Source organism: Sorex fumeus, unplaced genomic scaffold, assembly GCF_029834395.1.
Source record: "Sorex fumeus unplaced genomic scaffold, SorFum_2.1 ptg000015l, whole genome shotgun sequence".
Classification (NCBI taxonomy): domain Eukaryota; kingdom Metazoa; phylum Chordata; class Mammalia; order Eulipotyphla; family Soricidae; genus Sorex; species Sorex fumeus.
Window position 1 is genome coordinate 9,245,152 of NW_026606072.1, and position 12,786 is coordinate 9,257,937.

General features: G+C 45.4%; 1 protein-coding gene across 1 annotated transcript in view; it reads right to left on the reverse strand.

Moving 5' to 3' along the window:
• Positions 1-12,786, reverse strand: part of OXCT1 (3-oxoacid CoA-transferase 1) — a 160,561-nt gene that overhangs the window by 136,139 nt on the left and 11,636 nt on the right. Inside the window, exons 4-5 of the mRNA XM_056112160.1 lie at positions 4,047-4,182; positions 598-747 (exon numbers count right to left, since the gene is read on the reverse strand). Of these exons, the coding sequence (XP_055968135.1) occupies positions 598-747; positions 4,047-4,182 (286 nt within the window). The remainder of the gene's footprint in view (positions 1-597; positions 748-4,046; positions 4,183-12,786) is intronic.

The following is a 12,786-nucleotide window of genomic DNA, read 5'->3' on the forward strand; positions in this document are numbered from 1 at the left end:
CCAAAAAAAAGCCAAAAAGCCAAAAAAAAAAAAAAAGAAGAAGAAAAAGAGAAAAAAGGCAAAACTAAGTTACTTGGGCTAAAGTTCACATGTGTCCAGTATATAAAATGAAGCCTGAAGGAGAGAACATGAGGCTTATTTCACTGCAGTAATGCAGCCTTCGACCTTTCAAGATTGCAGACCAATGTGATTCTTCTTTTTCCCTTCTTCCATTGTATCTCAAAAAGGTCTGAGCTTGAAGCATTTAATGCTATATAATTCAAGCATACATCTGCTCGATCTTCCACAGAAGCATAACCAGCCATCCTAAAAGCTCCTACATTTGTTAAAAATCAACCACAAAGTGAGTTTGAACTAACTCATGTCATATATGAATGACAGAGTCTTCGTCTATTTATTCTGGTTTTTCTGCATAATCTTAGCTGCTAGTAGATGCCCCATGTCAGCAAGAAGGTTTACCTAACACACATATGTACAGGAACGACAGTGTTTGTTCTCCCGTAGAGGGGGTATTTTACTCACTCTCCCAAGGAGTGCCCCCAGAAGACTGTGCTGCATGAGCCAGGCCAGGATTCTGCGGAGGAGAAAGCTTCTTACCTCTCTTGGCTTACTGGAAATGGCAATGCTGCCATCTTTGTTGTACTTGATTGGGGATCCGCCTTCTTGCACCAGGGTCCCGTACCCGGTGCTGGTGTAGAACGCGGGCACTCCAGCCCCACCTGCACGAATCCTCTCTGCAAGAGTGCCCTGCAGGAGAGCAAGCAAGACCCATTAAGCTCACTTACGCCTTTGAACACAAACATCTAGAGACGACAGTTCTACTCGCAAGGGCTTTATCACTCACAACAGTTCCCCATCTCTCTGTCTCTCGGTCTCTCTGTCTCTCTGCTGGGGAGATATGGGGAGCATGGGGGGAGGGGGTGGCTCTGGGCCACAGAACACACACACGTCGCTGCAGCAGCCCCCACACTTTATTTTATGAACTCACAAGTGCACAGAAATCAGAGTCCTGGCTCAGCTGTCAGCTGTCTGTCAACAGTTTAACTTCTCTGAACCTTGCATTTCTTATTTGTAAAATGGATAAACAATGCTAGTGCTGCAGATTTTATTTCAGGGAGTAGATTCTGTAGTAATAAATCTGAAGTGACAAATGTCTGGCAAGCAGCAGCAGGCTGGTGGCAGCAATCAGGAAGTGCAGGGGAAAGGCAGCACTCAAATTCCTCGCATTTTAAGATTTTCTCATGTAAAGAATCCCGAGGACCCGAAAGATCATCCATGGAATAAGGAGACTTGCAGGTGCCTGACTTGAGTTCGATCTGGGCACACTATGGTCTCATGAGCCCACCAGGAGTGATCCCAGAGTCCAGAACCAGGATTAAGCCCTGAGCACAGCTGAGTATGGCCCAAAAAAAAAAATCCAAAAAAAAATTGTTAAATATTCCTTCTATCTGTCCAAAAGAACAAAGACCTGGATGTAGGCCCGCATAGATGCTCTGCAAATACCAGCAAGCTCCCAGCTCCAAGCCCTAATGTGAGTCCTAATCCCAAGTACTTCACAATAGGAGCCCCAGCACCTAATCCACTCCCCTCTCGCACAAAGTCAGGTCAGGGTGCAAGACAGCTTGCCAGAGCCAAGATGGATACGCCTCTAATTTAGGAGGGCAAGAGAAGCAAGGCCAAGACACTGACCTGGTTTGGTTTATATGAAAGAAGTATGAAGCGGTCAGAGATATACCAGAACTCCAGCACTTGCCTTGCACGAAGCCCACGCTGCTTTCATCTGCAGCACTGCATATGGTCCACAGAGCACAGTCAGGGGTCACTCCGGAGCACACAGCCAAGAATAGGCCCTGAGCATCCCTGAGTGTGACCCAGAAAGAAATACCAAGGAAGTTCCTCCTCTAACAAAATCAACTATCATGCAAAAGACCTGGTTAAAGATTGTTAACTTTCTACAATCCGAAAAGCAAGGTATCTCAAGCCAATCATGTAAAGAGGGAAAGCATATGAACGAACTAAATTGGAATCTTTCCCAAATTCTTTGGTCAAATCTCTGACCTACCAGGTGACTATATTTGGAGGGCGGGGCCTCTGCAAACATTAGTGAGATGAAAGAAATTCATAAAAGCAGGTCCTGGCATTCATTTGATATGAGACCAACACCTAAGGGCAGTTCAGACAAGGGCGAGGATTGGTGCACACCTGGAAGCCTGCCTCATGTATTAAGGTAGAGGGCAACTGGGAATAGAGAAGGGACTACTAAGTCAATGATGGTTGGAGGGATCGCTCAGGATGGGAGATGTGTGCTGAAAATAGATAAAGGACCAAACATGATGGCCTCTCAGTATCTGTATTGCACACAATAATGCCCCAAAGTGGAGAGAGAGAGAGAGAGAGAGAGAGAGAGTAAGAAGGAAGGTGCCTGCCACAGAGGCAGGGGGTGGGATGGGGTGGAGGTGGCGGAAGGGATACTGGGGACATTGGTGTTGGAAAATGTGCACTGATGAAGGGATGTGTGTTTCATCATTGTATGACTGAAATTTGATCATGAAAGCTTTGTAACTGTATCTCACAGTGATTCGTTTTAATTTCATTTTATTAAATAAAAAAAAAAAAAGCAGGTCTGACCTAAAAGGATTCTTGTTGGGAGCAAGAGATTAAAGCGTGCCCAAGCTCCTGCTCTCTCTCTCCTTCCCAGCCAAGAAGCATATCAGCCGCAGCACCTGGAGTAGGAACGGCAGCAAGCAGTGTTGCTTGGGCACTGTGTCTGCATTGTGTCCAGCAGCACGAGCAGACGAAAGCAATAGTGCTTCCACTTTCAAAGCAATTTTAGGTAGAAACTGGACAAATACCATGCCCCGAGCACTGCTTGGCCACATCTGTACTGCAGCGGAATCACGTGGGATCCAGGTTATCCCTCGGGGGCCCGCTCTCTGGAGACAAGTATATAAACTGTGATTTAACTCTGGGAAAACAGTTTGCTTCTGCTCCATTACACTGCCACCCACTGGATGAGGTCGGCGTAGAGTCTTTCTGGCTGGCAGAAATGAAGCAGAGTCTGCAAGCACATCAGAATGGCAGGCCAATGCACACCCCTGTTTCCTTGGACTCAAAGGCATCAAAGAGACTCCTCTGTGACTGAGGCTTCCAGTAATTAGGAGCCTTTGTAGAAAATGACTCGATTCACACTCAAATCCACTGCAATAACTGTTTGCTTCAAAATGACATCAGCTCCCCAGCCAGCTGCGCCCTGACCCTCAGTACATCAGTCCTCAGAGAAGTCTCAGTAGGACTGCAGGACTGTTTCATTCACAAATTTTTAACCCCATGGTTCACAGGGACTGACCTTTAGGTCAATCCTCACTTAAAATAGCATGGTTTCAGCACAAGATACACCAGGGCCAAGCCTGAAATTTTATTCTGTATCCTCTGGTGTCTGTAGTGGAAATGTTTCCTTTTGCAGGATGCAAATGACAGAAAAAAAAATTAACATCCACCACGTATTAATCCTAAGAGATTAAACCAACAGGTGTGCTGGACAAAATCCCTTACTTTAGCAAGAGTATCCTCTCTGCCTTTGTCCTCTGGCACAAAGAAATGCCATTTCTTTACCACTCTTTGCTGACTTATTTTAAATTGTACTTTTCCCCCCTTGGGGACCTCTTTGCACTAGAGAGCTAAAGATCACTATGACAAAGATAGTTGGAAATTATCACTCTGGATAAGAGCCTCATGCTGGAAACAGATAACATGATAACCTCTCAGTATCTGTATTGGAAACCACAGTGCCCAAAAGGAGAGAGACAGAGACAGAGATAGAGAGAGAAAGTGCCTGTCATAGAGGCAGGCTTTTGGGGGAGGAGGTGCTGGGAGAGAAACTGGGGACACTGGTGGTGGGAAATGTACACTGGTGGAGGGACAGGTGTTGGAACACTCACTGTATGACTGAACAGGTTTGTAAGGGTCTATCTCACAGTGATTCAACAAAAGAAAAATAATAAAACAAATTAGCACAGGAAAAAGAAAAGCCGAGAAATTTTTCCAACCTGAGGTGTCAGCTCCACTTCTAATTCACCAGCTAAATACTGGCGTTCGAATTCTGCGTTTTCTCCCACGTATGAAGAGACCATGCGCTTTATCTGCCTGGATTTAAGTAAAAGGCCCAAGCCGAAGTTGTCCACCCTGGAAGGAAAAATAAAGCAGCATGTAGTCAGACACCAAGCAAACCAGAGTTACCACTCTAACTCAAAAACAAGTATCACTAAACGCCCGGCTTCTGGGCATTTAGTCCACATTCTTTCTTGCTACTCGCCATTCAAAGAATGGCCTTGCAAAAATGACTGTTATGTTCTGATTGTTCAGCTCAGGAAACTAAAGTTCAAAATGTTTAATTTAAATGAATCATCCCCCAAGATCTTGGGCAGTAAGTGAAAAAGCCAGACCTCAACCCACTTCCTTCCTCTAGTCCAGCCCTTCCACCGCTACAGTGATGAGGGTAAGAAGGTGACAGAGATGCTTGTCCTAAGCTCGGAGGCTAATGTGCAGTGGCTGTCCCACTGTTTGGCCCGGGGCTGGCTTCAAAGGAAGGTCTGCATAGACAAAATGGTGCAATTGCAAAAGCTGGAGAAGGGCACTCTCGTATATAAAAGGGAAAAAGAAGAACATGTTCGTGAAATCTGGAGCCAAATTATTAAATAACGATCAACGTCTTTTCTACAGCATAGATATTTTGCTCTAAATGCTAATCCATACTTAAAACACTTCCAACAAAAAAAAAGAAAAGAAAAGAAAAAAATCAGGAAACAAATCCCAAACCAGAAAAAATGCTACAGCTGGCAAAATCCCTTACCTGTTAAATTGCCCCTCGTATGGCTGAATTTATTCGTAGTGAATGTTATTTCGAAGTTCAAGTTTGTAGGTCGGGGATGGCTTGGTGAGCTGGAGAGCAGTCTATGCAGGCAGGAGCCTGGCTTCACTCTCCAGCATATGCGGCCCCTGAGCACCACCAGCCAGAAGCAACCCTGAACACTAGGGGGCTCCCTAAGTAGGAGGCCCTAAACACTGCCAGTTAAAGCCAAATGAATTGAAAATAAACAAATACATAGTTTTATATATTCAAAGAATAAATACGTAAGTTTATTCTTAGAAATGGTACAAGTAAACCATAATACCCAAAAGGGGATGGAGGGAGGAGGGAGGGTAGTTAAGGTCATTCCGAGGTACTTGATTTTCTGAGGCATTATTGGAATTGTTTTTTTTAATATCTCTTTCTTCTCTTTCATTATTTGTATATAGGAAAGCCATGGGCTTTCAGGTGTTGATTTTGTAGCCTGCCACTTTACTGTATAAACGTAATGTTTCTAGGAGCTTTTTTGTAGAGTCTTTTTAAGATTTTCTAAATATAGTACCATATCATTCGCAAATAGTGATAGCTTGACCTCTTCCTTTCCTATCTGTATGCCCTTGATATCTTTTTCTTGCCTAACTGCTACGGTGAGAACTTCCAGTACTATACTGAATAGAAGTGGCAAAAGTGGGCAACCTTGTCTTGTCCCTGATCTTAGAGGGAAGGCTTTTACTTTCTCCCCATTGAGAATGATGCTTGCAGTGGAAAAGCCACTTCCTTTTGTTTTGTTCTGGGTCACACCTAGTTGTGTTCAGGGCTTACTCCAGGCTCTGTGCTCAGGGATAATTCCTGGTGGTGCTCCAGGTACCATATGATGTTCTGGGGATAAAACCCAAGTTAGCCATATGCAAGGCAAGGTCCCGCCCCACCGTACTATCTCTCTAGTCCCAAGAAAACATTTCTAAGATGATTTAAAAAAATTGAACTATAAAACTATGAAACAATTTTTTAACAGGAATGTAAGATAGACTGTAAAGAGTGCAGGGATTAAAGTGGTTAATCTCTGATTCCCCAGTATATTTCCCAGTCTTTCCCAGTGCATTCCCCAGTTTGATTCCCCAGTATATGGTCACCGAATCCTCCCAAGTAGTACCCAAACATATGGTCCCTGTAGTGACCTCCAGCACCACCTCCCGTGACCCCAGAACCAAAAGATTTAAAAATAAAGAAATGTGGTGAAAACCACAACAGACACCACTACCAAAGAAAGGCTCATTTAAAGGGGAAGGGCTCAGTTAAAAGGGAAGCGGACAGGATCAAATACTGGCAAGGCTGTAGAACACTCAGAATTCTCAAACACGCGGAGGGGGGCTGTATCCAGACACACACACTTCTGAAAAACAGGTAGCCATGTTGATTGATGCTGAATATTTCACATGCCACAAGAATTCTACTCCCTGCTCTATAGTCACAGTAATGCAGACTTGTGCGGTGCGAAAGACAAGTAACAAGAATATCTACTGCAGCACGATGCACTGTGGCCACAAAACGAATCCTCCCCACATGGCCCCCGAGAGCAGAACAGATAAGCAAACTGTGGTGCGCCCACACAATGGAATACTCAACAACAACGAGAATGAGCACCGCACAGCAAGTGGATGGCCCACAGCCAAAACAGTAGGTTCTGGAAAGACAGTGCATGTTGAGTTATTTACTTTTATAAGAAGTTCAAAGACAGACGATTACCAAGGCCAGACACTACCAAAATGAACCATTTCCTACTTAGCATCCAAAGTTAAGGGAGAGAGAGCTACAAGAGAGGTTATGGGAAGGGACAGGAAACAGAAGAAGCATGAATGAGGATATTCTGGGGCACTGGTCAAGTTTCACTTCATCTGGGAGCTGGTTATTCAGCTGTTAGACCCGGAAAGTCCATCAAGGAGCCCACTCACATTTACTTTTCCGTAATTTTACTTTTCCATAAATTTACTCTTATCAGTGGTAAAGAGTGGACAAGAGACGCCAGAGAAATAGCACAGCGGGGAGGGCATTTCCATTGCACAAAGCTGACCAGGAGTCAATTCCTGGCATCGCATATGGTCCCTGAGCATATGGTCCCTGAGCACTGCCAGGAGTAATTCCTGAGTGCAGAGCCAGGAGTAACCTCTGTGCACTACCAGGTGTGGTCAAGAAACTAGCAATGTAGCACTGTCCTCCCGTTGTTCATCGATTTGCTCGAGCGGGCCCAGTAACATCTCCATTGTGAGACTTGTTGTTACTGTGTTTGGCATATCGAATATGTCATGGGGAGCTGACCAGGCTTTGCCATGCGGGCGAGATACTCTCGGTAACTTGCCAGGGTCTCCGAGAGGGGTGGAGGAATTGAACCCAGGTCGCCGAGGTTGGCCGCGTGCAAGGCAAATGCCCTACCCACTGTACTATCACTCCAGCCCAGCCAAGAAACTGAAACAACAAAAAATAGTGGATTAGGGGCGGAGGGTCTTCGGGACTTCAGAGGTGTTGAAGGAGTAGTAACTTCGTAGACCAAAACCATAAACGTTAACACTATTGTAATCATGTTAAACTGCAGTAAGAAAATTAATTATAAAATAAACAGGGGGTGATGATTACGTGATGGTAACAATTACGCAGCGAAATAGGGGTTTAACTGTCAACCTTCCACTAACCGCTCAGTATGGTAAGTCAGTCTGCATCTGTTCATATTTTCCCACTCGCCGTGGGTATAACGTGAACGGCGTGATGATTGATTCTCGTTTACCACCAAAGGAAACAAAGCCCAAATAGACTATGATGGAGAGTATACTTCTGACAGCCGAGGGAGCATTCAGAGGCTGAGGAATCCACTTGTCCACTAGAAGGCGCAAGATCACTGAAAGATTCTCCATCCCTCTGGAACACTGAAGCTTCCCCTCCCCTCCTCCCCGCTCCTCCTCCCAGCCTCCCCCACCTTCACTGCAACCTCTGGTTGCTCTAAACTACTCCCAATTCTGGTTCTTCAGGTTATCGATGCTACTCCCCCGAAACCCCTGCAGTCCCAGCTCGCCTGATAGCAGCCCCAAGCAGGGGAGACAGCTGGGCCTCTCTCAGAGCTGGGAAATCCTGCCCCAACCTTCAAACTCTGCCCAGGAGCTGAGGGTTCTTCAGCCCCTCCTCCACTGTCCCCTCCATCAACACCACGTGTCAGCAGCCACCACGCCCCCCCCCCTTCTCTCCCTGCCCACTACAAGCCATTCACAAAATGACAGACTAACATTTAAATACCCGCTGTGCTATCACTCCAGCACAGCAGGTAGGGTGTTTGCCTTGCACACGGTCAACCGGGTTCGATTCCTCCGTCTCTCTTGGAAAGCCTGGCAAGCTACCGAGAGTATCCCACCCACACGACAGAGCCTGGCAAGCTACCCGTGGCATATTCAATATGCCAAACACAGTAACAACAAGTCTCACAATGGAGACATTACTGGTGCCCGCTCAAGCAAATAAATGAAAAACGGGAGGACAGTGCTACAGTGCAGTGCTAACATTTAAATATAAGGTGAAAAGCATCAGGCTGTGTCACTGCTGCCCCCTGCCACCCCAGCATGGTGTTGGCTGGTGCAGAGAGGAAGCCAAGTGGGCCAGGCCCATGGGACGCAATGGCCATTCAGTGGCCCAACCTCACTCTGCCCCCTGCCTATCTGCTCACTGCTCCACCTCGGTGGGCCCCCTTGTGGCCCGTCAAGCCCCCCAGGTGCCTTGCCTGTCCCCTACCGCCATCCCCCAATTGGTTCTCCAGTCTGGGAAACTCTTCTCCCAGGTTTCCACTCAGCCTGTCCCCTCGCCCTCTCCAAGCCTCTGTTCAGCATAACCTTGCACGACTCCTGCTCCTCCACAAACCCGCCGGGCACCTCCTTTCTCGCTTTCTTTTCCCGCAGCATGCCTGCCCCTTGAGCATGTTGGGGGAAATGGATTCTTTTGCTATGGTGTGTCCTGTGTATCCTCTCTGCCTCTCCCTGCTGGGGGTGGAAGGTTCGGGAGGGACTGGCTGGATCTTGGTCTGTTTTGCTCTCTCCCCCGCCCCCAGAGCAGAGAGGCACACAGCAGTAGTCCACAAACATTAGATTCCTAAAAGAGTGTATTAGCTGAGTGTCACCCTGGTTCCTCAGAAACAAACATGAACAGTCCTTAGTGACCGGGGAGTGCCAGTTGCGAGGAGAGGGAAGAGCGCACATCGGGTTCTGGAGGATGCTTTCTCTGACCTTCCATGATGCTCTCCCAGATCCAGCTCACCTGACTGACTTATGCAGGCCGAGACATGGGGCTCCCTTGCTGTGTGCTCTACCTGGGTTCAGTCGATGGGAGGCAGGTTGAGGCAGCTCAGGGTGTGTGGGGGAGAATGTCGCCCAGACTTACACTCCCTCAACTCTCCGTGACAAGCTGCAGCACACTGGGCGGCCATTCCCACAAAGTTTTCCCTCCAGAACCTGCTGTCAGTTCCTCCCTCTCCTCCCTGCTGGCTCTCCTGGCTCACTAAAACCAGTCACTCACCAAGACTCATGCCACGGGGGCTGGAGAGATAGCACAGAGGGTAGGGCATTTACCTTGCATGCAGCTGACCCAGGTTCAATTCCCAGCATCCCATATAATTCTCTGAGCACCGCCAGGAGTAATTCCTGAGTGCAGAGCCAGGACTAACCCCTGTGCATCACCGGTGCGACCCAAAAAAAAAAAAACTCACGCCACTTTCCCTCAGTCCTGACCACTCTTCTCAGAAAGGCCCCTCTGGTCGACCCTCCTAAGTGACTCAACATGAGCAATATCCCAACATGACCCAATCAAGCAATCCCCAAAGGCAGACAGGGTCCAATCGTTTCTTGAAGTTTTAAATAACTGAAACTTGCTCCAAGCTTACAGGTCAATGCCATCAACCCGAATGGTATGCAGGTCTTTCGTTAACTTGGGAGTTTTTCAAACAGTTCTTTCTGGGATCTGTTTAGCACTTGGCTCTGTCTGGAGCTGGCCTCTCTGCATTTGTTGACTTTAGCTCTGGGAACAATTGTGCATTGACTTTTGCTTTGTTTCTTGGCCAGCAACCTGGCCCGGCAACCGAGCAGAACATAAGGTGCTCAGTCCAGGCTGACCTCCTGACTAAAGTTAGTGCTTATGCCTCAGAAAAAGCTGTTAGGAAGCTCATATTGTGAGTCTCATTGTCCATGTTATTTCCCAACACACAAAGTGAGCCAACATGAGCCCTTATGAGTAACTGATACTGACAATATAAAAATGGGTAAGATAGCTTTCTTTCAAAACCTTTATAGGTTTTGAAGAAAGACATATGTGATGATTTGCAAATAAGGCACACATCATTTAGTGTCATATACTTGGTATTAAATAAATGGCATTAATACCATATGTTCAGGGCTACTGAAGATCACTTTGATGGAGTTCCAAACAGATTATCTTACTTGCCTGTAGCAACCATTTTGCTAGCACATCAAGAGTGAGATTTAATCTTTTCCCCTGAAACAACAACCTTGGGCTCCAATTTAGCAGTTGGAAGAAGTATTTCAACTTCTTTCAATCAAGAAGTCTAAAAAGTATAAAAGTAGAAGTAGAAGTAGAAGTATAAAAAGTATAAAAGTAGAAGTAGAAGTATAAAAAGTATAAAAGTAGAAGTATAAAAAAATAATAGTGCATGAGAGAGAAAGACATTGGTGTTCAAATATTGCTTGTCTTCTGAATATGAAATTTTGCTTTCTGAATTCACTTTTTCTGAAATGCCATTAAATGGCAATTCTTCCAAAATTAAGACTAATAGAAATAAAGTTGCAAACATCTATTAAATTGTACTATCTTATTTTAGATATGCTTATATCTCAAGAACACAATTTAAGTTTATCAAGATTGCCAAAAGAGAGGTTGGAGAGATAGTATAGGGGTAAGGCACTTGTCTTCCATCCAGCCAATCCAGTTCAGCTTCCAGCCACTGCATCTGACCCCTCCATGCACAAGGCCAGGAATGAATGATCCTGAGCAACACCAAGTGTAGCCAAAAAAAAAAAAAAGCTAACAAAATAAAACGTTAAATTTATATGTAAAATTAATTTTTGGCACAATCATATGGAAGATGAATTCTTCATGAGCTGAGTGCCTAAGTTAGAGTACATATCTTGGAAAGTCACTGGTCCTTCATAGACCCAAAAATATGGGTGTTGGGAGATGTTTCATAGTCAGCCGGTGTGGCTCACCCACCCAGCCCTTCAGGGTGATAGATACCTCAGCCAAGAGAGAAGACAAAGCAGCTAAGGAGCCGCTTGCCTCTGCAGCCTGGGTGCAGAACCAGAAATCCTATTTAGAAAGAGGCTGTATGCAATGTGCCCTTGCCAAATCCCTCTGACAGAATAATAGCTTACACAAGCTCCAATACTGCAGTCACAGCACAGGTACACATATATTATTCAATAGCACCTACTACTATTCCACACATAAGTGGAGGCTGCCCTTGAAGTTTTCTCAACCACACTTCATTAAACGACATCAGAACAAAACTTGTCACTAGGAAATGAACATGACCAGGCATCCTTCAACTCTTGGTCTTGATTGGTTAATACCCCATCTGCTGTGAAGCTTTTGGTCCATACAAGTTCATAGTTCATAGGCTAAAGTCATCCAAAATCTTAAAAAGGCACATTCTCAATTTTTCCCACCTTCTTGATCAAATTATATTGAAGTGGTGGCCCTACTGAGTGTCCCTAGTAGAGCATTTCCTTTACCAAGACTTAATCATTGGTCCCTGATAGCAAGGTGAGTGACAGATCTCTTGACAATGGAAACAGGTGATAGCTCAGGGGTCGGGGCATATGACTCCAAGAGCAAGGATCAAGGTTCAATCCTCACTACAAGCCCTGCCAGCTCTGCTAGGCCAAAGTGGTATACTGTGTCTGAACAGTGACCCCTTGCTAAGAGTGGGCCCCTGTGAGAGCACTAGAGGGGAAATCCCCCAAAAACAAAATTCACTGTCACTGTCACTGTCCTCCCATTGTTCATCGATTTGCTCGAGCGGGCCCAGTAACGTCTCCATTGTGACAATTGTTACTGTGTTTGGCATATTGAATACGTCACAGGTAGCTTGCCAGGCTTTGCCATGCAGGCGAGATACTCTTGGTAGCTTGCCGGGCTCTCTGAGAGAGGCGGAGGAATCAAACTCGGGTCGGCCATGTTGGCCGCTTGCAAGGCAAATGCCCTACCACTGTGCTATGAAAATAAAGCAAAAACTCATCATCAGGAGTCCTGAGTTTGGGAAAGAGTTCCACTTTAAGCAGATCTTCCTTCAAAAACAAACAAAAAAAAGAGCTTTTTCTAGATAAAGAAATAATTACGACGTAACTTCTAAGTTCTGTCCATTTACCCAACAATCATGCCTTTGGTTTGCCAATGAATGCCACTTTCTTCTTCACCCAACTCTAACTGCTATAGCTATGCCCTCACTCCAATAAACACTGGGGGCTTAAGCTGATCTCCCTATAAAAGAGACTGGACTGCCACTGAGGGTTTTTCAAAAGTACTTCTATGTGTCCAGTAAAGTAGATTGACAACACTTACTTTGCTCAAGAATCTATGGCAAACTATATATCGTCACTGAAAAATTCGATGAATTCTCACTGATATAAGCATTAAGCAACTTTAACATAAAGTCAGTTTCTAAGACACAAGATAGGTTTAAAAATATCAAGTGATCAACAAATTACTTCTCCATTTACAAGCAAGTTTCCTCCATAAATGAGGGAACTGGAATAGATGATGTCTACAAACCCACTCGGCAACATTTAGTGATTTAGAGGCTTCTAGGTTAAACAGAACAGGTCACGTGGAACCACTGTAACAGGAAAGCCTATAACACAAATCAGAGAGTATAATACAACTCGGTTTACAAAGGCTCA